This window comes from Elephas maximus, chromosome 6 (genome assembly GCF_024166365.1).
Source record: "Elephas maximus indicus isolate mEleMax1 chromosome 6, mEleMax1 primary haplotype, whole genome shotgun sequence".
Classification (NCBI taxonomy): Eukaryota; Metazoa; Chordata; class Mammalia; order Proboscidea; family Elephantidae; genus Elephas; species Elephas maximus.
In genome coordinates this window covers 135,653,979-135,681,721 of record NC_064824.1, presented here as the reverse complement: position 1 = coordinate 135,681,721, position 27,743 = coordinate 135,653,979, and the positions used below count along the sequence as shown (strand labels likewise).

The 27,743-nt window shown below is 39.1% G+C and overlaps 1 protein-coding gene across 12 annotated transcripts in view; it reads left to right on the top strand.

Moving 5' to 3' along the window:
* The window catches only part of USP40 (ubiquitin specific peptidase 40), an 85,245-nt gene that overhangs the window by 11,577 nt on the left and 45,925 nt on the right, over nucleotides 1-27,743 (top strand). For 10 of the 12 annotated variants that reach the window (XM_049888487.1, XM_049888480.1, XM_049888483.1 and 7 more), the window contains 9 exons: nucleotides 517-660; nucleotides 3,468-3,596; nucleotides 8,480-8,575; nucleotides 10,507-10,614; nucleotides 17,469-17,769; nucleotides 20,453-20,534; nucleotides 22,210-22,381; nucleotides 26,086-26,170; nucleotides 27,107-27,177. In XM_049888487.1, the coding sequence (XP_049744444.1) occupies nucleotides 517-660; nucleotides 3,468-3,596; nucleotides 8,480-8,575; nucleotides 10,507-10,614; nucleotides 17,469-17,769; nucleotides 20,453-20,534; nucleotides 22,210-22,381; nucleotides 26,086-26,170; nucleotides 27,107-27,177 (1,188 nt within the window). The other 2 variants (XM_049888486.1, XM_049888491.1) reach the window with 2 other exon arrangements.

The window sequence follows — 27,743 nt, the reverse complement described above, 5'->3', positions numbered from 1 at the left end:
CCAGGAAAATACACATGTACATAACATTTTCCTATAATTCGGGGGGGCTCAGATCCTTTGAAACAGGTTCCTGGGTCCCAGGTTAGGACTGCCAGTTCTTCAGTAGATACAAAGAGACATGTTTCTGTAGGTAAAGTGGAGACACCAAGCAGGAAGGTAAAAGGCTAAGGGTTGGGCAGGAAATAGGCACAATTAGAGAGAGGAGCACGCAGTTCTAACATGCTCATGACATAGCATCTTAGGATATCAACACTAAAACGTAAAACTGGGTACTGAGTTTTCAGTTGTAAGCATAAATGAGTGATGCCACCTTTGGTCCTTCCATTTTTACAGTCTCTTAAAATAGATGAGTTTGTATCAAGAGCTATATTGGATCTACAGAAATCAATTTATGTATTTTAAGACATTTCTCTTAAATCTGTGTCATAGGTTTCTTTTTCAAATCTTAAGAAACATTATGTGTTCTTTATGTATAACTTGACTTTTAAAATACTTTTTAAAATTTTCTTTTAACAGTTGGCCAAATTGCGTAAACTGCCTCCTTTTCTTACTGTTTCGTTATTAAGATTTAATTTTGATTTCGTGAAGTGTGAACGATACAAGGAAACTAGCTGTTATACGTTCCCTCTCCGGATCAATCTGAAGCCTTTTTGTGAACAGGTTTGAACTGTTTTACTTCGAAATTCTTTCTTTTCTCCTCCTAAGATTGAATCTTTTATTGACCGGATTTTCAGGTGCTTTATCACAAGGTTTCTCAAATGGTTCTATTAACGTTTTGAGTCGGATAAGTCTTTGTCGTGGGGAGCTGTCCTGTCCATCCCTGGCCCCTGCCTACTACACTCCAGTAGCACCCATCAACCCCCACAGTTGTGACAACCAAACGTGTCCCCAGATATTGCAGAGGTCCCCTAGGTGGGCAATGAGGGCAGGGCAGGTAAGTCACCCCCGCCCCCCACCCGCCCCAGTTGAGAACCACTGGTTTGGTACAGTCCTTTTGAGTCTCCAAAATACAGATTTGTTCCCAGTTCTCTTTTTTAATTCTCCTTGAAAAATCTTTGAAGTGAAACATTAAAAAATTAGAAAATGTGTTTGGAAACGTTATCATTAATTGGTACTTTGCTAACCCCTTCTGGCGTAGTGGTTAAGAGCTACGGCTGCTAACCAAAAGGTCGGCAGTTTGAATCTACCAGGTGCTCCTTGGAAACCCTATGGGGCAGTTCTTCTCTGTCCTATAGGGTTGCTATGAGCCAGAATTGACTCGATGGCAATGCGTTTGGTTTTTTGTTTTTAGATGTAATGACAAACTATGCATCTAGGAAGTGAACATACAAATAGAATTTCACTAATCTGGAATTTGTAATCCTTAAGACAAGGGTAAAAAAAGTTTTGAAAACAAATGAATTGCACAGTAACCTAATTTATGAGCCGTTTTCAAATGTACCTACCAAGATCAAGGTGATGAGTCTGGTGTACTTACTGCAATGCACTCTTACATGTTTATAAAAAACTGAATACTTATTAGCTAGTTATTGGATGTCTGAGTATAAAAGTAATCTTTTGTTTATAAACATTTTAAAATTGAAACTCTTCAGAGATGAGCCTTCCTCTACTTCAAACCTGATTACTGAGCTTTTTGTTTTTTGCTTCATCATGCTAATTACCATGCAGAGGTTCTAATGTGTTGGTCCCGAGCCTGTTATTGGCATAAGGAAAATAAAACCATTTTGCTAGAATAAGTTAGTATACTTACTCCATCCCCCATTTTTTGGCTGAAATTTTTTTGTCCTTTTATTAAAGGTAGTTGTCACATGATTTTCACATGCTTTGAAATAACAAAACTGAAATAAAGTAAAAATGAGCCCCTACTCAGGAAGCTCACATTAATTTTACTTTTTGACTTCCGTATTAATGGAAAAAAAAATGTCACTTTGCATCTTTGTGTACATCTCTCTTCTCTCTTGCCTGAACCAGGCATTTGAAAAGTGGTGCCCACTTAAAAGTATACTTTTTTTAAACAAATAATTGCCCCCCCGCCAAGTGGCATCCATGTGTAAGTTTATCATTACAGAAGAGCAGTAATTGACCTTAGATAGAAAAATCAGAATCAAAGCCAAAGCTAGAAGGGAACTTAACATGATAAAGCCCAAAACAAAAAAAACAAACCTGTTGCTGTCAAGAGTCCACTCATAGCGACCCCATAGGACAGGGCAGAACTGCTCCACAGGGTTTTCCGAGGAGCAGCTGGTGAATTTGAACTGCCAACCTTTTGATTAGCAGCTGAACTCTTCTTAACCACTGCACCACCAAGACTCAAACTCTTCAAATGCAAAAACTAAGCCTTCCTTTTTCTCCTCTTTCAGGAATTTAAATAAACATCTTTAAATTATCTCTTACTCTAACTAACCTATTGCCATTGAGTCGATTCCAACTCATAGTGACCCTGTAGGACAGAGTAGAAGTGCTGCATAGGGTTTCCAAGGCTATAAATCTTTACAGAAACAGACGACCATATCTTTCTCCCGTGGAGCGGCTGGTGGGTTTGAACTGCCAACCTTTCAATTAGCAGCCAAGAGCTTAACCACTTGCCCACCAGGGCTTCCTAATCTAACGTTAAAAAAAAATACCATCATGGAGTTTTCATCTGTTGGGTCTCTAAGGATTTTAGAGCACCTTAATTATAGAAAAGATTGATGATGGAATTAATAAAGTAAGAGCCACCTCATTTCGCTGAACTGCCTCTAAACAAAACCAGCCAGCACTAAGAATTGTGAAATTCTTGTTGCTTACGGAGGACCAAGGTGTCAGGAGGGGAGAGAGACGGGCATGACTTTGACTCCGAGGCACACGGTAACCTAGCCGGATGATAAAGAGCCCATTCAGACAGCGGCAAAACAGGTGATAGTACGGAAGCCCTGCTGGCGTAGTGGTCAAGTGCTACGGCTGCTACCCGAAAGGCCGGCAGTTCGAGTCCGCCGGGCACTGCTTGGAAACTCTGGGGGGCAGGTCTGCTCTGTCCTATAGGGTCACTGTGAGTCGGAATCGACTCGACGGCACTGGGTTTGGTTTTGGTATAACCCAGAGACGGTTTGCCTTTTCTAAAAGTCTCTACAGCAGACTCACTGGGAAGGTAGTATGTTCAGTTGTCACGTTGTCTCACCTGGTCTTAGCCAAAATCCATAAAAAGAACAATCTTTTTTCAGATACAAGTGTTCATGTTTAACAGGCAGAATTTGATTGGTGTAGTGTGATTGATATTGGACCAGTGATAGATAATTGTCAACCAAAGAATTTTTAAATTATTAAATTCATTTAAATTTGTCCTTAAATGACAATGATACAACCCAAACAAAAAAATAATAGTAATAAAAATGACAGTGAAGTATCCATTAGTTGAAATTTTTCCCTTTTATATGTATGTTACCATTATATGTAAGCTGTATGAGTGGTTATGTTCTTTCTTCTTTTAGAGTGAACTGGATGACTCAGAATATATCTATGACCTCTTCTCCGTTATCATACACAAAGGGGGCTGCCATGGAGGACATTATCACGTGTATATCAAAGATGTTGATCATTTGGGAAACTGGCGATTCCACGTAAGTGTAGAAATTAGTCAAGAAATAAATGTCTTCACAATTTCTTTGCTTTTTTATACCTATTTTATTCATATGAGATAATCTTGTCATTTATTGTGTATTTACTCTGTAGGAAACTTTGATAGGCTCTGAAAGTTAATTTGGGTATAAGTTTCAACTTTTTATTTCTAAATAATTTCTCACAGAAAAATTACTAGAATAGTACAAATACCTCCTCTATACCCTTCACCTACATTCTCTAGTTGTTAACATCTGCCACATTTGTGTGTGCACTGTGTGTGTGCATGCATATGTATGTACTTGTGTGCCAGACTTCACTGTTTATTGTTGTTATTTAAGGGTAAATTAAAATGAATTTAAATAATTGACTTTAAATTTTACAGTTCTCAGTTCTTAGATGGATTGTTATCTATCGTTGATCTAATATAGTCACACTACATGAGTCAAATTCTTCCTCTTAGTTAAACACAAAAACATGGATCTGAAAAAGTTGTTATTTTTATATATTTTGACTAACACACATTATCAATATTATCATTATTCACACTGAACCATTTGAAATTACATTGAATGACTCCTACATTCTTCATTATGTATCTCCTGGAAACAAAGACATTCTCTTAGGTAAGCACAGATCTAAATCAGGAACTTTAACATTGATATAAACTACTGTTCTCTAATATGTAATTTATAGTCATTTCACCATTTGCCCCAATCATATCCTTTATGGCAGTTTTCCCCCCACTCTAGTATCAAGTCCAGGGTCCTGTCATGAATTATGTTTAGTTAGCATATCTCTTAAAACCAAAAAAACCAAACCGTTGCCATCAAGTCAATTCCGACTCATAGCAACCCTATAGGGCAGAGTAGAACTGCCCCATGGAGTTTCCAAGGAGCGCCTAGTGGATTCGAACTGCCAGCCTCTTGGTGAGGAGCTGTAGCTCTTAACTACTATGCCACCAGGGTTTCCAGTCTCCTTTAATCTAGAACAGTTCCTCAGCTTTTCTTTTGTCTTTCATGGCACTGAACCCCAAGATGATAAAGATTTTTTCTTATATGATCTTCTAAAAGCTTTATAGTTTTGCATTTAAAACTTGAATCTTCCTGGAATGGTTTCTTATGAATGGTATGAGGTTGGATTTTCTTTTCCATTTGAGTTCCCAGTTGTTTATTTTAAAAAAAAAAAAACCATTGCCGTTGAGTTGATCCTGACTCATAGTGACCCTATAGGGCAGAGCAGAACCACCCTATATGGTTTCCAAGGAGCGCCTGTTAGATTCCAACTGCCGACCCTTTGGTTAGCAGCCAAACTCTTGACCACTACACCACCAGGGTTTCCAAAACTTAGTTATTGTTAGGTGCCGTCAAGTCCAAAGTCCGTTCCAACTCATAATGACCCTATTACCATTTGCTCATTACTATTTATTAAGTAATCCATTCTTTCCTCATCAAACTACAATGCCGGTTCTGTCATAGTAATTGTTCATTTATGCTTGAGACTGTTTTTCAGCTCTCTCTTCTGTTCCATTCTTCTGTATTCTATTCCTGGGCAAATACCACATTGTTCATTTCTGTAGCTTTATAACAAGCCATGATATCTGTTAGGGCATGTCCCCCTGTATGTTGCTATTCTTCAGGAGTGTCTTGCCTATCTTGTCTTTTTTTGCTTCTCGATGCATTTTTAGAAGGAGCTTGTCAGTTTACATACACACACAAAAGTAGTGGGATTTTAAGTGTTCATGTGTCAATATGTCTTTTCATTTTTTCAGAGCATCTTTAATCCCTCATAAACAAGTTTTGTAATTTTCTCAAAAAAAAACTTGCAAATGTTCTGAGGAAGAGCTCTAATTGGAAGTCTGTTATTACGTTAAATAGGAAAATGATGACGCATTACCCATCAACCCCAAACCCTCAACAGATTTTCTAAAATATAACCAAAACGCCTAAAATGACTGTATATGAATCACAGACCATCGTGTCAGGATATTATAAAGCTCTTGAAACACAGATTCCTGATCATCAGACAGCTAATGTTGTAGTTAATGAATACATGTAGTAACCAGTCTTCTCGCCCTCCCTTCCTCTCTCTCCCTCCCTTCCTCTCTCTCTCCCTCCCTTCCTCTCTCTCCCTCCCTTCCTTTCTCTCTCCCTCCCTTCCTCTCTCTCCCCCTCCCTTCCTCTCTCCCCCTCCCTTCCTCTCTCCTCCTCCCTTCCTCTCTCCCCCTCCCTTCCTCTCTCTCCCTCCCTTTCTCTCTTTCCCTCCCTCCCTTCCTCTCTCCCCCTCCCTTCCCCTCTCTCCCTCCCTTTCTCTCTTTCCCTCCCTCCCTTCCTCTCTCTCTCCCTCCCTTCCTCTCTCTCCCCCTCCCTTCCTCTCTCCCCCTCCCTTCCTCTCTCCTCCTCCCTTTCTCTCTCCCCTTCCCTTCCTCTCTCTCCCTCCCTTTCTCTCTTTCCCTCCCTCCCTTCCTCTCTCTCTCCCTCCCTTCCTCTCTCCCCCTCCCTTCTTCTCTCTCCCTCCCTTCCTCTCTCTCTCCCTCCCTTCCTCTCTCCCTCCCTCCTTCCTCTCTCCCCCCTTCCTCTCTCTCTCCCTTCTTCTCTCCCCCTCCCTTCCTCTCTCTCTCCCTTCCTCTCTCTCCCTCCCTTCCTCTCTCTCCCTCCCTTCCTCTCTCCCTCCCTCCTTCCTCTCTCCCCCCTTCCTCTCTCTCTCCCTTCTTCTCTCCCCCTCCCTTCCTCTCTCCCCCTCCCTTCCTCTCTCTCTCCCTCCCTTCATCTCTCTCCCTCCCTTCCTCTCTCTCCCTCCCTTCCTCTCTCTCTCCCTCCCTTCCTCTCTCCCCCTCCCTTCCTCTCTCTCTCCCTTCCTCTCTCTCCCTCCCTTCCTCTCTCCCTCCCTCCCTTCCTCTCTCTCTCCCTCCCTTCCACTCTCTCCCTCCCTTCCTCTCTCTCTCCCTCCCTTCCTCTCTCCCCCTCCCTTCCTCTCTCCCCCTCCCTTCCTCTCTCCCCCTCCCTTCCTCTCTCTCTCCCTTCCTCTCTCTCCCTCCCTTCCTCTCTCTCCCTCCCTTCCTCTCTCTCTCTCTGCCTACAGCATCCAAGATGCACATTCCCTTTGTTGACATCAGCTTGCTTTTCAAAAAACTCCATTCTGTGCTTCTGACCTTCTGTCAGCTGTATTTGTGCACGCTCCCAATCTCCCCTTTTTTATCCTCACCTAGACAAAAAAAAAAAAAAACTGAGCTTCAGTGTTTCCATGCTTAGTCTGAGTAGATCCTTTTTGCATACGGGTATTAGCATCAGAACTTGTCTAGATTCCTTAGGGATGAGAACCAGGATTAGCCCACGGCTGATTCCCATGAGATAGAGTTCAGAAATACCTCCTCTCTCCAATCTTTTTATCAATTTTGACACCAGCCATCCTCCCCACAGCACTCTCTACTTCTCTGCTGGTTTTGATAATCCATTGCAATGGCTACACAGAACTCACAAACCATACTAACAGTTATGGGATTTGTTAAGGAAGTAACAGGCTACAACTCAAGGTCAGGAAGCATGTAGACAAAGTCTGGAAGGCTTCCCCCAAAGTGGAGAAGACATCCTTCCCTTCAGTGCAGGATAGCTCTCTCCACTCCTCTCAGCCATGCAAGCAGACAGACCCTTCTGTCTGCCATGCACACCCCCTCAGCCTCCTCAGGACAGCCCTCCTCTCGGCCATGCAGGCCTTTCCGCCTTTTGCCTCCCTGCTGTTGACTTCTCTACTGCCAACTGACCATGCTCATAGCCAGTGTAGCAGTTTTGTTCAGCTTTCTTAGCAGCACTCCTAACAGCGGGTTTCTGCCATCACCACTGACTCTGCCAGCTCTGCCCGCTGGGCCCCTTTCAGGCCTCTTGCCACCAGCTCTGCTGCTGGGCACCTTCTGGGCCTCTTGCTGTCTTCAGTGTTAGAGCCCTTGACCTGTATTACAATTCTTTTAGGAGGCTCCTCTCCTTCTCTCTCTCTGCTTCTCTCTTCTTGCTCTTGTCTTTTCTTCTTTCTGCCTTCCTAAAACCTCTGTGGGGTTGGCTGCACATAGATCAAACTCTGTCAATTTCAAGGTACGGCCCTCTCTGCAGGGCCATGAATTGGCCAATCCACTTAGTGGACCACAGTCATTTCATTTGCATAGCTGATAGTATATTGACCAATCCCTGCAATGTGCAGGAAATAGTCGAATCACAGAGCAGGCTGCAGCCCAGGGCCAGACAAAAAGTATCAAGCCATCAGATTGTTTACAGCTTACCCAGGAAATATCAATCAACCTAGACAAAAGTATAAAACTGTCTGGAGTGGGAAACTAAGGCAAAGGTAACTCCTCAGAGCTTAGGGGAAAAATCTCTCAAGCTGTTTTTCCAAAGAACAAAGGCAAAAGGCCACATAAAGGGACTTACTCACTATACCTAAACAATGTTACCTTCCTTCAAACTGCTTTCTTGCATTTTAAAGGTGGATAAGATTGCATTAGGCCAACACAAGTAAGTAAGACCATACTGGATGAAGACCAGCAATTATTTTGTTAGTGAAAACACAACATATCAAAATTTGTAGGGTATGGCTAAACTAGTGCTTAGTGGGAAAAATGCAAGAACCCCCTGTGTGTATTATGCTAGCAGCTTTACTATCTCATAATTCCCAATTTACAGTTACGGCCCAAAAGATTAAGTAGCTTGTCCAGGATCACTCAGCCAAGCTGGAATCCAAAACCAGGCCTGCCTGATTCCAAAGCACATACAAATTATTAGAATGTCTTTATCACCACTTGTCTGTCTTGAAGCCTTCATGGCATGGCCATTGTTATTTTGTGAATTACCTCTTTAGGGATTAGTAATAGAAACTCTTATATTATTTTCTTTCCTAGAAGGAAGAAAGTAAGCCAGATATGAATTCGAAAGATCTTCCAAATGGAGAAGAGATCGATGACCCACTGATGATTCTACAAGCAATCTTATCAGAGGTACGGTGTGTGTGTGTGTTTGTATACATGTATCTGTGTCTTTGTAGAGAATTATGGTGCTGTTGGAAACCCTGGTGGCGTAGTGGTTAAGTGCTATGGCTGCTAACCAAAGGGTCGGCAGTTCAAATCTGCCAGGCGCTCCTTGGAAACTCTATGGGGCAGTTCTACCCTGTCCTGTAGGGTCGCTATGAGTCGGAATTGACTCGACGGCACTGGGTTTTTTTTGATGGTGCCGTTGGCCATGAGTTCAATCTTGGTGAACCAACAATATATATTAACTAAGATTGTCTTTATGAGGCTTTGGTGATGGAAGTCTCACTTTCCTTGTGGAAGACACAGGTTCAACTCCTGGCCAAGGCACCTCATGCTAAGCCGCCACCCATCCATTAGTGGAGGTTTGCATGTCACTGTGATGCTGAAGGAGCCCTGGTGGCACAACAGTTAACCACCCCGCTGCTAACTGAAAGGTCAGTGGTTCAATTCAAACCCACCAGCCCCTCCTTGGGAGAAAAGACCTGGCAATCTGCTCCCGTAAAGGTTACAGCCTAGGAAACCCTATGGAGCAATGGTGCTCTGTCAAATAGCGTTGCTGTGAGTTGGAATCGACTTGATGGCATGTAACAGCATGATGCTAAAGAGATTTCAGGAGAGCCTCCAAACCAAGATGATCTACTTCTGAAAATCAGCCAGTGAAAACCCTGTGGATCATGACAGCCCGAGCTGCAGCCGGTCATGGGGATGGCACAGGGCCAGACAGCGTTTTGTTCGTTTGTTCACAGGTCTCCCTGAGTCAGTGGGCAACAACAATAACAAGAAGGTGTCCTTAATTACAAGCACACATAAAAACAAGATTGTGTATTTCTCTGTCGATGAAAATGTTGTGACTGGAGTCTGGCGAAAACCTAAGCTCAGCAGTGGTTCAGTATTTGCTAATTCAGTGTTCACGGTGACTTTATAGCATATAACTACCGTGACTAATGAGAACTGACTCTATGTTCTTTGCACTTTGTTGTCTTTGCATTTCTATACATATATTAGGATTGGGTGATGATTATTTTTGGTTATTATTATTGTTATTTTAAACAACTGGTATTTATTGTTCATACTGTTTTGCAATTTAGCATTTTCCTGTATGGGGCCTGAAGTTTTGTCTCCTTATTTATTCCTGATATTGATGCCTTAAGTATATGACTTTTAATTTTTTTTTTATACCCCTGTTTTAAAGATGTTAGATCTCCTTTCACTTATTCATTCATTCTTACTAAATGATCTTTCATACTTCCTGCCAGGGACCTAGGAGTCCCTGGGTGGTGCACTTCGTTAAGTGCTTAACTACTAGCTGAAAGGTTGATGGTTTGAACCTACCCAGAGGCACCTCAGAAGACAGACCTGGTGATCTGCTTCCTAAAGGTCACAGCTTTGAAAACCGTATTCAGCACAGTTCTGCTGTGATACACAGGGACCTCCGTGAGTCAGAATCAACTCAACGGCAACTAACAACAGCCAAGGACTTGAACCGAGTCCTTTAACTATCAATAATCAGTATCTGTTGCCACTTCTTACCCCCCTTTTAAACTTGTTTATACTTCAAAAATTCAGAGTAATTAGTAGTCTTTTTTTTTTTTTTTTAATGCACTTGAATGTTTCTTCTGAAATTCGCACACAGTATCAGGAATATATTAATCAGAATACTCTTTGGGTATTGCTTTTTAAGTGGTTAAGCTTTGGTATGTGGAAAGTGGCTTAATTCAAGCTTTCTAAACTGAAGCTTAATTTGCTTTTAAAAAACTTTGGGAATAATTATGATTAATCCGCTTACATGTTTGCTGTTATCGATACATTTAACTAGATATTATCCTGTTCCATTGAACTTCTAACTGTTTTAATTATTTCTCATCAAATTTTTCTTAAATGACTGTTTTTTTCCTAAGGAGGAGAGTAATCTAATCCCTGTTGATCAGCTAGGCCAGAAGCTCCTGAATAAGATAGGCCTGTCTTGGAACAAGACGTACAGAAGACAGTATGGACCACTGCGGAAGGTAATACGTGGGATCATCACAGGAAGTCTGGTTCCAGAAATCATTTTATTATGATCTCAGTAACACAAGTTCTGCAGAAGGATATTTAAAATAGGTTAAAATAAAATCACTATTTTTGTTTAAGAGCTAGAATTCAGCTATTAAATAGCTTTATATATCATGGAAGCAGCAGTCAAGAAATCAAAAGACGCATTGCACTGGGTAAATCTGCTGCAAAGGACCTCTTTAAAGTGGTGAAGAGCAAAGATGTCACCTTGAAGACTAAGGTGCGCCTGACCCAAGCCATGGTATTTTCAGTTGCATCATATGCATGGGAAAGCTGGACAATGAATAAGGAAGACTGAAGAAGAGTTGACGCCTTTGAATTGTGGTGTTGGCGAAGAATATTGAATATACCATGGACTGCCAAAAGAACGAACAAATGTGTCTTAGAAGAAGCACAGCCAGAATGCTCCTTAGACTCAAGGATGGCGAGACTGTGTCTTACATACTTTGGACATGTTGTCAGGAAGGATGAGTCCCTGGAGAAGGACATCATGCTTGGCAGAGTACAGGGTCAGCGGAAAAGAGGAAGACCCTCAACGAGGTGGATTGACACAGTGGCTGCACCGATGAGCTCAAACATAACAATTGTAAGGATGGCGCAGGACTGGGCAGTGTTTTGTTCTGTTGTGCATAGGCTCGCTATGAGTCGGAACCAACTGGACGGCACCTAACAACAACAACAACATATATCACAGAGCAAAGAAGTAAACAAAGGGACGGACGCTCCTAATCACAACAGCAAAAAAAAAAAAAAAGCCAGTTGTTACAAAGGTTATACCCTAAAGTTTATCATTTAAAATGATTAGATCATAATTTCAGTGTTTCACTTTTAAATATGGTATTAGCTGTGTAGGGTTTTTTGTTGTTTTGTTGTTGTTTTATAAATATCCTTCATAAACAACAACATAGTTCCCTTTTATTCCTAGTTGACTAACAGTTTTTATCTTGAACAGAGTTGAGATTTCATCAAATGCTTTTTGTTTGTTTTTTCTATCTGTTGAGGTAATCACATGACTTTTCTCTTTTTTTCTATTAATCTGGGGAATTATATTGCTGATTTTTGTTCAGTGTTAAGCCAGTCTTAAATTCCTGGGGTAAGTCATACTTGTTCATGATATGTTTTCATATATTGCTTTTCTTAAAGGCCAGATAGTAAATATTTTAGGCTTTGTGGGCCAAGAGGTAAAATTAAGGGCATTATATAGGTACTTAAATAATCTTTAAAAAAGTAACCATTTAAAAATATTAAGATAAGTCTTTGCTTGGGGCTGTATAAAAACAGGCAGCAGGCCATTTTGGCCCACAGACTAGTTTGCCGGCTCCTGCCTTAAGAGAAGGGACCATGCCCCTGGATGAGGAACTAACTCCCTAGGAGTAAAGGCAAAATTACAATAGACTGACCCTAACAGAACTCAAAGTGAAGCTTCCATAGTGTCAAGAGGTTCAAAGGTAATTTAGCAGGCTTGTTAGACACAATGTAAAACTCTTTAGGAAAAAGAAAGTTCTCTAGAGACTTTATAACACATAATTCAAAATGTCCAGCATATGGTATAAGATTACATAACATGCACAGGACAGTATGGACAGTATGGTCCATAATCAGGAGACAAAAGAGTCAACTCATGAGAGAAAAAAGAGTCAATAGAAACAGACCTACAGATAATGGAGATGTTATGATAGCAAGCAAAACCTAAAACCCGTTGCCATAGAGTCAGTTCCAACTCATAGCGACCCTGTAGGACAGTAGAACTGCCCCATAGGGATTCCAAGGAGTGGCTGATAGATTCGAACTGCTGACCTTTTGGTTAACAATGAGGCTCATAACCACTGCACTACCCAGGCTCCATCCAGGGTAGCAGATAGTTATTACTAATATGTTAAAGCATTTTTAAGAATAGGTGAATAAATGGGGGATTTTAGCAGAGAAATAGATACTCTAAATAAAACTAAATAAAAAAAAAATATCTGAAACAAAAAGTTTGTTGTTTGGGCTTAACAGAAGACTAGACAGAGCAGAAGAAAGTATAATGAACTTGAAGACAAATCAGGAGAAATTAAATTAAAGCAGCAGGAAAAAAAATCAAAACTGAAAAACAGAACATCCAGCACCTGTGACAGTACCTAATGGTCTAAAACACATATAATGAAGTCCTAGAAGGAGAAGAGAAAGATGATGGGGCAGGAGAAAAACTGCAGAGAGAATGCCAAAATGTTTCCAGGATTGATGCAAGACCTTAACCCACAGATATAAAAAACTTTAGCAAATACAAAGCAAATAAACACAAAGAATACCATACCTAGAAACATTATACCCACACTGCTTAAAACCAAAGCTAAAGAGAAAAATCTTAAAAGCAACCAGAGAAAAAAGACACATTACATTTAAAGGAAAAATAATAAAAAATGACAGCTGAATTCTCAACCAAATTATTGGAATCTGGAACACGTCTTTAAAGTACTAAAAGAAAAACAACAACAAAAATTATCAATCCAGAATTTTATATCCAGCAAAAATATCATTTAAAAATGAAGGCAAAATAAAGATTTTTCAGACACAAAAGCTGAGAATATTTTTTGCCAGTAGTCTGAACTCTGAGAAATGCTAAAGGAAGTTCTCTGGGTTGAAGGGAAATTATATTAGATTTCAAACCTGGATGTGCAAGAAGGAGCAATGAGCACCAGAATAAATACATACAGAATACTATTTTTCCCTTAATTTCTTTAAAAGTCATTTAAGTGTCTAAAGCAAGAATAATGACATATAATGCAATTTACAACTATGTTATAGTAAAATGTAAGAAAACAATAGCAGAAATGGATGGAAGTGAAGAAATGGGATTATACGTTTGTAACCGTCTTATATTGTAGATGAAGTGATATGATATTAATTTATAATATTTATTTATGCATAGTGTAATCCCTAGAGCAACCATTAAAAATAATAACCAAAGAGAAAATGTTATGGATTAAATTGTATCCCCCCAAAATGAGTGTCAACTTAGCTAGGCTGTGATTCCCAGTATTGCGTGGTTGTCCTCCATTTTGTGATCTGATGTATTTATCCTGTATGTTGTAAATCCTAACCTCTATGATGTTAATGAGGCAATATTAGAGGCAGCTATGTTAATGAGGCAGGGCACAGTCTACAAGATTAGGTTATATCTTGAGCCAATCTCTTACGAGATACAAAAGAGAGAAACGAGCAGAGAGGAGTGGGACCTCATTATGACCAAGCAAGAAGAGCCAGGATCAGAGCGTGACCTCTGGCCTCAGGATCCCTGTGCTGAGAAGCTCCTAGACTAGAGGAAGATTAATGACAAGGACATTCCCCAAGAGGCAACAGAGAAAGAAAGCTTTCCCCTAGAATTGGCACCCTCAATTTCGACTTCTAGCTTCTTAGACTGTGAGAGAATAAATTTCTGTTTATTAAAGCCATCCTCTTGTGGAATTTCCGTTATAGCGGCACTAGGTAACTAAGATAGCCAACAAAGAAGGTAAAAATGGAATGTGAAGATTCCTTGATTTTATCCAGAGTTTATCATTTTTATCAGGAGAGTTAGTCTGATAAAAGCTATCTGCCATTACCAGAACCAGAACTGCATTAAAGTTTGAGGCTTAAGAGAGTTAATCCTCAACTATCAAACAGGAAAGGAAAAAAAAAAAAAAGGCTATACAGAAAATTCATTACTTAAATGTTTCGAATTGTTGATATTTTATTCCTAAAATGAATTAGGTAAAACTGTTTTATCACCTGTTCTCATATACATGTTAACAATATTATCCTTGGGCCGTATGCCCTACGCCCTTCTCTTTAGGTTAAAACAATACTTTTGAGTAGATACTTGACAGTACCACAAGTTATCTTCTTTCCAAGAGAAAGGTGAGAAAACCCCCTTTCCATGTTGATTGACGGGGAAAGCGAATGTTACATATAGCTCCCATGTGATTTTTCTATACAGAGTAAATTTGTGCTGAGAGTGAAAAGGAAGCAATGCTGGGCTGCAGAAATACTGAGGGGAGAGGAGAGAAGAGTCAGGTTGGGGAGGTAGGGATAGGCGATGCGGAGAGAGATTTTATTCTCAATCCTTTAGGAAGAGGAACTTGAGAAAGAGCCTTTGGGATTTCTTGACATGCTTTGATTTCCTGAACTCGTCCCCTCAGCTTCCAGGACAGACAGCATTCAGTTTAGCTAAAAGATACTTGAGGCTGCATAGTTGATTAATTGCTGTCGGTTTACGTAGTATATCTGTAAAAAGTTGAATTGGCAAAAGTTGTGTAATAGATATATTTACAATAATGACAAAAAAAAAAAAAAAAAAGAGTAGCTACCAAGGCTGCTTATGTACAACTAAACACCTTATGGGATTCGGTTCCTTGATTTGGAGGTTTAGCGTCACGGTTTCATGGGACATCCCAGTCATTTGGCCTAATAACGTGTTCAGTGTTTCCATTCTACCTCCTAGTTTGTTGTGTAGTGCCTGGGGTCTTAAAAACTTGCAAACAGCTATCTCAGGCACAGTGTTGTTAGGTGCTCTCGATTCCAACTTATAGCAACCCTATAGGACAGAGTAGAGCTGCCCCATAGGGTTTCTAAGGAGTGGATGGTTCATTTGAACTGCCATCCTTTTGGTTAGCAGCCAAGCTCTTAACCATCACGCCGCCAAGGTGCCTCAAGGCACAATAGTTGGTCTCTATTTGCTTGTAGCAACACAAGAAGGAGAGTCAGGAATAGGAGGAAGAAATGGAATGTGAGGCTAATTCCCTCCATGAACAGTTGCCTCCTTTGCCATGAGACCAGAAGAACTGGATGGTACCCACCTACCATTACTGAACATTTTGATCAAACATTCCATAGAAGAATCCTGATCAAAAGGGGGGTTATGCAGAATGGAATTTCAGATTTTCATGGACTCCAGATTTTCTGAGCCATGGAGGCTGGATGAAGCCCGGAAACTATTTCCCTGAGATAAATCTTTAAATCCTAACCGACAGTATCTCCTGAAGTCTTAAAACCAAACAGTGGTTTAGCTTAACTAGTAAAAAATGTCTGCTTTGAGTATTGTGCTTTTTCAAGATCTATCTGTATGGAATCATCTTGACAACAGCAACTGGAAAGATTAGATAGGAAACTTAGGGGGGGCAGTGAGTTCATGTTAATGGAGGAAGACAACTCAGGAAAGGAAGGTGAGAATGGCTGCACAGCTCAAAGAATGTAATCAGCGTCACTGAATTGTACATGTACAAATTGTTGAATTGGAGTATGTTCTGCTGTGTATATTCTCAACAATAAAAATAAGTTATTAAAAAAGATACTTTAGGCTTACAATTATTACTTCATCTCAACACTGTCTGTCTGGGTCACTAGTTTTCGTATTCTGTAGTGTTGTGCTATGGGTAACATTGCAAAGAATGGGAATTCCAAAATACTTAATTGTGCTCATGAAGAACTGTACATAGATCACGAGGCAGTTGTTCAGACAGAACAAGGGGATAATGCCTGATTTAAAGACAGGAAAGGTGTGTGTCAGGGTTGTATCCATTCATCATACCTATTCAGTCTGTGTGCTGAGCAATAATCCTAGAAGCTGGGCTATGTGAGGAAGAACAGGACATCAGGATTGGAGGAAGACTTATTAACAAGATGCGTTATGCAGATGACACAACCTTGCTTGCTGAAACAGAAGAGGACTTGAACCACTTACTGCTGAAGATCAAAGACCACAGCCTTCAGTATGAATTATACCTCAACATAAAGAAAAAAATTCTCACAACTGGACCAATAAGCAACATCATGATAAACAGGGAAAAGATTGAAGTTGTCAAGGATTTCATTTTACTTGGATCACAATCAACACCCATTGAAGCAACAGTCAGAAAATCAAAAGATGCATTGCATTGGGCAAATCTGCTACAAAGGACCTCTTTAAAGTGTTGAAAAGCAAAGATGTCACCTTGAAGACTAAGATGCACCTGACACAAGTCATGGTGTTTTCAATCGCATCATATGCGTCGCAAAAGCGGAACAATGAATAAGGAAGACCGAAAAAGAATTGACGCCTTTGAATTGTGGTATTGGCAAAGAGTATTGAATATACCATGGACTGTAAAAAAAGAACAAACAAATCTGTCTTGGAAGAAGTAGAACTAGAATGGTCCTTAAAAGCAAGGGTGGCAAGACTTTGTCTCACATACTTTGGACATGTTATCAGGAGGGACTGGTCTCTAGAGGACAACATGCTTGGTAAAGTTGAAGGTCATTGAAAAAGAGGAGGACCCTCAATGAGATGCATTGACACAGTGACTGCAACAATGGGGTCAAGCATAACAACGATTGTGAGGATGGCGCAGGATCGGGCAAGTGTTTCGTTCTGTGGTACACAGGGTCTCTATGAGTCGGAACCGATTCAACAGCACCTAACAACAGTGTTGTGCTATGCAGTTGCTTTTGTTTTGTAGTTAGATTTCTCTTAAACATTTCATAAGTGTTTATTTTACCTAATATTGCCAGCAAAATACTTTTTAAGACAGCGTTATTGAGGTTTAATTAAAATACTTTTTAGATTGTTGCATGACAACTTTCTCCCTTGATAAAACCAGTAGACTCTTCAACAGAGAGCAGTCTGATTTTTATTAAATATCTTGTTATAGCCTAAATGGATTTTTCCCCTAGCTGACCAGGCCAAAAATAAAAATGAAGTTAAAATACCCAATCTCAGAAGGAAGAGAACATTTTTTTAAAAATCATGTCTAATTTTAAAATATGTTTGCTAACCTCGTATTTGTTTTTTTTGTTGTTGGTTTCTGTATAGTTCTTACAGCTCCATTCTCAGGTGTTTCTACTCAGTTCAGATGAAAGTACAGTTAGTCTATTGAAGAATTGTTCTCTCCAGCCCAAGTCGGATTTCCAAAGGAATGATCAACGAGTTTTCAAGACACTGACTTCAGAATCCCCAGGGTTAAATGATAGCACAACCTGCCCCCACTGGTTTGATATAAATGATTCCAAAGTCCAGCCAATCAAGGAAAAGGATATTGAACAGCAGTTTCAGGGTAAAGAAAGTGCCTATATGTTGTTTTATCGGAAATCCCAGTTGCAGAGACCCCCTGAAGGTATGGAAAGATAAATATTCCTATTGGTTTTATTAAGTTCATTAATTAGAATACAAACACTTCTGTCTTTAGAAGATAAACATCTGATGTTATTTGAAATTGTTTACCCTTTTTAAAGAATGTTTACTCTTGAAATACAAGAAATATTTATGCCAAATGAAATCTAACAGTCTGTCGTTCATGAAGATCAGATATTTCTACTTAATTTTTCCCTCGTGATAATATGAGATCAGAAATATATTTTCTGTCTCTACAATGAGTTAGATTTTCAAAATTGGATTTTCTTGGATCAAATAATATTTTCCCATTCTCTTAGGAAACTTGAGTGTGATTTGTGTTTACTCGGGTTTGGCTCTTTCATGTGGCCATGTGTGCCTTTGAGTCATAAGTGGCCTTAGTCTTATTTTCATATCCTTTATTTTTCTTTCTTTTTTCTTTTCCCTCAAGGTAATGCTTGAGGGAAATTCAAATTTTCAGTCTCTGAGCAGTTGAAATATATTTGAAGCATTCTTTGTTGAGCCTTCTAAGAGAACTAACACCATGGAGGTAGGCTGTTGAGATCTACAATAATAAAGAGTATTTTTGAACCAAGCCACTAACATGAGTAAGTCAGTAAGACTTTGATCACTTTTCAGAGTCTACTCAAAAGTAAGAAATCCTAACTAGGAAAATTCTAGATTGAGAAATAACTATGATTAGAAATGAGGATACTATTCTTAGAGAATAGTGATCATTTTTATAAAGAATAAGAATAAAGCAATTGGTAATTTGCATGTGGATCAAAGGAAATGAACTCTCTGGATATGAAATAACTACATAGCTATGCTATTAAATATGGTAATGGTCCAGATAAAAATATTGTGGAAAAGAATTCAAAGAGAAATATGTATTCACAGAAAAAAAAATATCTTCAGATGGAGTATTTATCTGTTTAACTGGATTGAATTTTAGCATGAATATATTTAGAAAATATACGAAACAACAGTTTTCTAATTGCTTAGGCATTTAGTAAAGATCCAGCCAAAATCTTGATGAACTTTTTTTTTGAAGGGCAAAGGGACAGAACTTGACAAAATGATGCTGAAATTCACCCAGAAATATAAATTAATAAAAATTGAATAAAGGACTACAGAGGGAAATTTTGCTCTATCAATAAAAACATATTTTTAAAGCTGTAGCAATTAAGATAGTGTCATGCTGGTGCAAGGAGGTAGTCCAAACCGTTGAAACAGAGCAGGAAGCCCAGAAATTGGCCTAGGTATATTTTAGGTTTTAATCCATGATAAAGTAGCTTTTCAGATATATGAGGGAAAAGTGAATTAATAAATATACCTGGAAGTTGGTTAGCTGCTAGAAATATAGTGTATTTTCTTTTATTATACTAATCACTTAAATGAAATTATAACTCCTTTATATTTTATGTAAAAAAGGTACCTTAACATGAGTAAAATATAAATATTTATCTGATCTTAAGGTAGAGAACACTTTCTAAGCTTAAAGCAAAGAAAAAATTAAGGAAAAGTGATGTAAACCTTCAATAAAATTAAAAGACAAATGGAAAACATTAGTGAAATATATGACAAATGTATTTCCCCTATCTGTAGAGTACTCTTAAGTATATTCCATTGTGTCAATAGTAAACTGGGAAAAGGATATAAATAGGCAATTTACAAAAGAAGAGATAGAAACTACTAGTAAACTTCAAAAGAAATTTTTCCTCAACCTCACCCATAATCGAGGAAAAGTTAGTTGAAGCAGCAGTGAGATGTTGTTTTTTTCCTACCAACTCAAGTATTTCTGCTAATCTGGTGGGGTGGGGTTCTCAACAGCCAATACTTCCTACACAGCTATAAGAATGTGAATAGTACAACCCATTTGGGTGCATATATTTTAAAATCTTTTAAAATCACACCCTTTAAACTAGTAATTCTACTCCTACAAATTTGTCTTGAGGGAATAATCAGAGCTGTGCACAAATATTTATGTTCAAAGATGTCTGTTGCACATTACCTTGAGGGAAAAGGAAAAGATTTTATAATAGTGACTGATTGGAAACCACTAAATGTCTAACAAAAAGAGACTGGTTAGATTAATATGCTACTTACAGAACAGACAACTATGCACTCATTTATTTAAGGCTTTAAGGAGCCCCAGTGATGCAGTGATTAAGCGCTGGGCCACTAAACGAAAGATAAGCAGTTCAAACCCACCAAAATGGCCTGCGGGAGAAAGACCTGGCGATCTGTTCCCATAAAATTTACAGCCTAGGAAACCCTGTGGGGCAGTTTTACTCTGTCACATGGGGTCACTATGAGTCGGCATCAACTCGACAGCACACAACATTGAAGGCTTTAGAAAAATGGTCACAATACATGAAATGAAAAGGCAAGTTACAAATTTGTTGACTATGATCCCAGGTATTTTTAAAAAGTGTGTGTGTGTGTATCTGTATATACAGACCCACAACGTATATATGGAAACAAATATCAGAAGTGTAGATACCAAATTTTAGCAGTGGGTGTTTCTGGGGAGTGGGAGTACAGGTGATATCTATTTCCTTTACACTTCTAAAAATCATTTCCAGAGTTTTTACAGTGACCAGTGATTACATTTGTAATCAGGAAGAAAATCCTGAACAAATTTCATTGGTCAGCACAAGTTAATGAAAAGTTGTCGTCCGCAGCTCGAGCTAATCCAAGATACAGGGTTCCGCGTCATTTGCTGAGTGAAATGGACGCGGCCAACACTGAACTGCAAACAGGAAGGTAACTTTAAATATCCTGGAGAGTTCGAGTGGTTTTCCTGGGGAATGAAGATCTAATTTAGGCCTTAAGCATTCAATAATGAAAATTAAAAAGGAAAAAAGAAAGTCAATGCCAACGTCTGTTTAGCGGCTGACTTTTTCTGATGATGTTGTCTTTTTCTTTAGAATTATCCTTATCCGTGAAAGTGACCTAAATAATGGCACATCAATAGCCATTGCTAAATAGGAATTGAGGCCTAAGACAAGAGCTTGGTGGGCACACAGTTGTGCTAAATGAATTGTCTCCTGGTGAGGCCAGATTATCCCCTTGGGCACAAAGAAAGCCTCTCATTAAAATCGGCCCTTGTGTTTAAGTTGTGGAGAACTGGGATGTAGAAATTCGGATTACACGAATCGTTGGGCTTAATGTCAGTCTTGGGCAAAAACCTATAATGGATTCGTAAAGGGATGGCTTATGGAGACCTGATGATCCCAACATTCTCTTTTGGGGCCTAACCTTGGACTCTGAAGAACTGGTTCTTTATTTGCTCTCTGACGGAGTCACTAGGGTTTGGGGTTAGAGAAATGCAGAATATTTAAAGATGTTCCCTTGGCCTCCTTGTGGACCCACCTGGCTGACTGTGTGGCAGGACTGTGTTCAACATTGTTATCATTGACTTGAAGCAGGGAAAAAAATAGGTATATTGAATAACAAACCTAGATCGAAGAAAATCTCAACAAAAACAAAGAAACTAGAAAGATAAAAACTTAACAGAGAGAAATATCTTAAGTGTGGAAAATAGCCTGCGTGATTAGTATGGATTAGCAGCAGGTATCCGACAAAAATTCAAGAGATTTTAGCCAGCACTAAGCTCTTCAGTGGAGCCCTGCTGACTCAGTGGTTAAATGCTACGGCTGCTAACCAAAAGGTCAGCGGTTCGAATGCACCACCCGCTCCTTGGAAACCCTATGGGGCAGTTCTACTCTGTCCTATAGGGTTGCTGTGAGTTGGAATCGACTGGATGGCAACAGGTTTGGATTTTTTTTTTTTTTAAGCTCTTTAATACAGTTATCAGAAAAGCTAATGCTGCCTCTGACCACATTAATAATATCTCAAGTACTTGAATCATGGCAGTAGCCTCATTCCACCTCTGTTTGTCAGACTCTGTCTAGAGTGAAATGTTTGACACCAGGCTTCAAGGCAGTTCTCTGGATCCAGAGAAGAGCAGCCAACATGCTGCTGCTGCTGAGGACAGCTAACCTGGAGAAAGTAGACACAGAGGACTGCGAGAACAACTTCAGATACTTAATTAGGGGGGTCCAGGGAGTCCAGGGGAAGTAAGGATGAAATAGAAGTTTGTAACTGGCACTTAATTATGTGAGCAGATTTCTAGCGTTTTGTTCATGACTACAGTACAATCTCAGGCCTGGAAGATTCTGGGTGTCAGTATTCGTTCAAGGTAATGTGGTAACATTGCACAGTCTATGTTAAAACAGTTTTTCCTTGAAATTCACAGTGGCAATCAGAGGTAAATTTTTGCTTTTATCGAGAAACTAAAAAATTATTTTTGGAGCATGAGAGAAAAGGGTCTTAATAACTTAGGTGGCGTGGAAAACTTATATTGTGAATAAAATATGTTTGGTTTGAAATGAATCACAGTATCTGTAGTTATGTATTTTTTTATGCTCCTTTAAAGGGCAGAATGTGATTCTGCAAACAATAATTTTGAATTGCATCTCCATCTGGGCCCTCATTATCATTTCTTCAATGGGGCTCTACAACCAGTGGTCTCGCAAAGGGAAAGCGTGTGGGATTTGACCTTCGATAAAAGAAAAACGTTAGGAGATCTTCGACAAGCCATATTTCAGGTAATTTAGCCTTACTTCCTCTTAGTTTAGACAGTAGAGTCCATCTCAGGCTGGCTTCTCCCTTTCATCTTATTTAGGATCCAGCTGTTTATTTTTTCAAAGCAGTTTAGGAAAATCCAGTATCTGCCACTTCCGCAGAGGGCCGACCCAGTGTTCTCCTGTACTTGTGAGTCTGTCACAGTTCCTGCCAGCACTTTTCAGGTAGAGAATCAAGCCTGGTACATTTTATTTGGGGAGGAAGAGTGTAAGGTTATCTCTCTTCTGGAAAGTAAGTCAAAGAGAATTGTTTTTGAAAAGGAGTGAAAAAAAAAAATAAAGAAGTTGCCTAAAACGAAGAACTACTAAGCAAATAAAAGCAACTAATTTTTCTACCTTTTAGTATAAAATAGCATTTATTCATAAGATTCCTACGTGAAGGAAAATAATATTATTTTTTAGTAAAAACAAGGAAACCCTGGTGGCATAGTGGTTAAGTGCTAGGGCTGCTAACCAAAAGGTCAGCAGTTCAAATCCACCAGGTGCTCCTTGGAAATCCTATGGGGCAGTTCTGCTCTGTCCTATAGGGTTGTTATGAGTTGGAATTGACTCGACGGCAACAGGTTTTAGTAAAATCAAACATTGTTGTAATCATTCTCTCCAAATAATTTATCCAATTGTGGTTTAATGATAATTATAATAATAGTACTCTTTGTCTGACTTGCAGTGCTTTTATATATGCTATATTATTTGTTTAACTTCATGAGGACAAACTAACTCCATTTTGAAGGTGAAGGAATTGTGTTTAAAGAGACCCAGTGGCTTGCTATGGTCAGACGTCTAGTTAAGGTAGAACCAGGACTCCAGCACTGGGCTCCCTACTTTTTGTCTGGTGTTCTTTCCTCTTCACTGAACATCTTCACCCCACATACTCCCTGATAAGGACAAGGGAAATAGAAAATACAAGCTTTTTTTTTTTTTTTCCCAGAAATAAATGAATTTTCTGAAAAATTGTGTCCCTCACCAAAATTATTAGCTTTGTTTTGACCTTCCTCCTGTACTGAGAAAAGTAATTAAATCAGTTTCTTTTTTTAACTTTGATTGATTGAAAGATATTTATATTAACCTTGTATCCTGCAATCTTGCTATAATCACTTATTAGTTCCAAGAGTTTTTTGATTAATTCTTGGGAAATTTCTACATAGAAAATCATATCATCTGCAAAAAAAAAAAAGTCTGTATACCTTTAATTTTCTTTCTTTTATACTTCAATTATCTAGGCTTCCAGTACAGTGTTCAATAGGAGTGGTCGGTGTAGACATCCCTGTCTTGTTCTTGATCTCGAGGGGGAAGCATCGAGTTTCTCACCACTCAGTGTGATGTTTTGTTGATGTTCTTCGGGAAATTGAGGCAGTTCTCCCCTGTTCCTGGTTTGCTGGGAGATTTTATCCTGAACGGGTGTTGGACTCTGTCCAGTGCTTTTTCTCTGTTGATATGATCATGATTTTCCTCCTTCAGCCTGTCGATGTGGTTAATTGGCTGGGAAGTGTTGAACCACCCTTGTATACCTGGAATAAATCCCACGTGGTCACAGTATGTAATTTTTTTTTACACATTTTTGCATTTGTTTTGCTAGTATTTTGTTGAGGATTTTTGCCTCTATGTTCATGAGAGATACTGGTCTGGAATTTCCCTTCTGCGTAATGTCTTTGTCTGCTTTGGTATTAGGGTAATGCTGACCCTTGTGGAAGGGTTGAGAAGGATTGGTGTTAACTCTTCTTTAAATGTTTGGTAGAATTCACCAGTGGAGCCATCTGGACCAGTGCTTTCTATTTTAAAAAATTATTCATTATAGATACAATTTCTTTAATAAATATAGAACTATTCAAGTTATCTCTTTCTCCTTGTATGAGTTTTGGTACATTATATCTTTCAAGGAATTGGTCCATTTCATCTGAGTTATCAAATTTATGTTATTCATAGTATTCCTTTAATGTCCAGGGACCAGCTGTAATGGTCCCTTTCTCATTTCTGATATTAGTACAGTGAAACCTGTGAGAACTGAAACTGGACAGCACTGCCTTGTTTTTCTGGGTCTTCTAAGTTTTCCACCTTTGACAGGGTGCAGTCTTAACCATTTTTCTGTCACTCTGTATTAGTGGAAAATATTTTGAGTTTTCGTACTCTGACAGGTTGCCACCTTGCACAGACTCCAGCTTTTACTATAATTTGTGTCTTCTCTTTTTTTCTTGGTTAGCTTGGCTAGAAATTTATCAATTTTATTGATTTATTTTTGAAGAACCAGATTTTGCTTTCATCAATTTTCTCTTACTAATTTCTTGCTTTCAGTTTCATTGATTTCTGCTCTAATTGTTATTATTTTTTTCTTCTGCTTACATTGGAATTAGTTTGTTCTTCCTTTTGAAGTTACCTAAGGTGGAAGCTTGGATTATTGATTTTCGATCTCTCTTCTTTTCCGATATATACATTCACTGCTATGAATCTCACTCTAAGTGCTATTTTTGCTGCATCCCACAAATTTTGACAAGTTGTTTTTTCATTTTCATTTAGTTCAGTATATTTTAAAATAGACACTTCTTTAACCCATGTGTTATTTAGAAGTGTGCTGTTTAATCACCAGATATTTTGAGATTTCCCAGCTATATTTTTATTACGTATTTCTAGTTTAATTTCATCGTGGCCTGAGAGCATACTTTGTATGGTTTCTATTCCTATAAATGTATCAAGATGTGTTTTATGGCCCAGGTGTGGTCTCTCCTGGTGACTGTTCCATATGAGCTGGAGAAGCCTGTGTATTCTGCCATTGTTGGAGAACTGGATATCTAAACACTGGATCAGTGTCAGCATTTCTAACGTTGTCTAATATTGCTGCACTTTTGCAGTGAAGGTTTGTTTCTGAGCTAATTCTGGCAGTTTGATACAGGTGGACTTGGGGATCTGAATCTGTGGCATTTCAAATGGAAAAGACCACTACCTTCAGGATTGACCTTCGTCAGGTCTAGATTCACTCCGGTCTGTGCTGCCTGGGATCTGAAGTGTACGTACCCAGTCACTGTTCTCTCAGAAGTAAGCCGCTGTCAAGAGACTGCAGTGGACACAGTAAATTAATTATTTGGAAATATGAGGTTATCTTTTCAAGAGAAGTATTTTATGGTATTGTGGAGAATGGCTGGATTGGAATGACCTTGAAGCGTCATTATTTTGGTGAGGTTGTCACAGTCCCCAGAAGTGTGTAGAATACATCCCCAGGACCTGCGTATCATATAAACCAGTGATGCCACTTTGCACGGTGACAGTGGGAGAGCTGCCTTTCAAATAATTAGAATGTTTGCGTGTGAGAGAGCACATGCTGCTGTTTCCTGAACAGTGCTGATTAAACAAATGAGTTTTACTCTTTTCCTAGACTGGCACGCTGATCATGTGGCCTTTGGATCAAGCTGTCTTCACATGTATTACTTAGAATTGTCCAGACAGTTGTTGTGCTTTTTCTGTATGTCAGAGTCCTTTAGTCAGTAATGGATGAGAGCACCCGTCTCTGGATTTTACCAGTTTGACGAATGATGTCTTATTTCCAGATTTTGATGTTGGGTGCGGATGGGAGAATTTATTGCTCGTTCCTTATATCAGCTCCACGTGGAAATTCTTTAACCTGTGACACATACATGTTTCTTTTCCTTGCTCTCTTTTCTTTTATTAATACCCTTAAGCTCTTAGAATTTTGGGAAGGAGACATGGTTCTCAGTGTTGCAAAGCTTGTACCAGCAGGACTGCACGTCTACCAGACGCTTGACGGTAAGATAAATGTGGAAACGCGGCAACTCGTTTTACTTATCAGCTCCTGTGGGGCCCACCTGGGACTTTATGCTCTTTGCCAGCCTTTCTTCCTGCCTGGACTTCCGTAACTATGTATGCAGGTTATCCCACTGTCAGGTTTTCAAAAACAATTTATCTACTTTATAATGTATCTAACATATACAATGTGTGAAACTTTTCTAACATGAAAAGATTTTTTAGTTTTCTGAAGTTTAGGCTACCTCTTTACCTAATTTTTTTTAAGGCTTTGGAATTTTTTTTTTTTTAAACCACAAATTTTTAGCAACGTGATTTGAAATCATTTGAAGCCGATTTATATGGCTTGACTTTTTGCTCAACTCTCAGCTTCAGATTTTGTAGCAAGTCAGCGTAAAGTACGTCAAGACTTTAAAAGTATTTACTTCCTTTAAGTTACAAGAAAAGTAATAGCAGCAGCAGGAACATGTATTTCTGGCTTCTCTGTGCCAGATACTGTAATAAGTGTTTTATGTGAATTACCTCGTTTAATTTTCACAAAATTAACTGAAGCCTAGAAACTTTAGCTGATGTAGACTGGGCCGTATACTGGTTAGAGCTAGGACTCAGATCATTTGATGACGAGGCCTTACTCCTGTTCACAATGTCATACACCTCAGGTACAACTGACCTTTATATTAACTCTTTCCTCCTGCTCCCATGTTCACAGAGATTATGTACCAGCATGGGAAAGTGCTTACAGGAAATTAAAAAAAATAATAATATAAAACAGTATCAATATAATAAAAATAGCTATAAAAACAGTTCTCTCTTTTTCTTAAGTTTCCTTAATGAGAATGCTTTTTCAAACAAATATTTGAGTCACTCAGCTCTACCTTTTTATGTGTTTATTCTTTTGGACGGTCACGAGTGGTCTCACTGACGGTCCCGTCTTTCCAGGAGATGAACTGACACTGTGTGAGCTGGAAATTGCTGATGGGGAAGACATTTTTGTATGGAATGGAGTGGAGGTAAAAAAATATTGAAGAAAAAGTCGTGACCATTTTGGGTTTTTATTTAAGTCATTGCAATGAAATTTTATTCAACATATGTGAACACAGAAAGCTGCTGAAATGTTCAGTAACTTTTGGGCACAGTCAGTGTTTGTTGCATGTTAAAGAAATATTTATCAAGCACCTAGATCATGCCAGGCAGTAGTCAGATGCTAGATACAAAGGTGTCCTTCATGGAGTAAATAATGATACCACAACAGAAGTGTCGTAATAACACGGCTAGGGCACAGTCCCTGCAACGGCATTATGAGTGAGTCCTGTACTGCGTGAGGGAAGCCCCAGTAGGTGGCTTGTCAGAAGAGAGTGGTTTTCCAAGTCAGGAAGGGGTGAGGGCCATCTCAGCCATTCTGAGGACTGTCTTTGGGCCATCTCGTATTCCCAAGGATTCATTACCACTCCTGATGAATCACAAACCTCTGTTTTCACTCCAGATTTTTCTCCTAAAACAGTGTATTCTGCTGCTTACTGGATACCTCCACCACGTTATTCCACAGGCATCTCAAATGAGACATATCCAGAAGTGA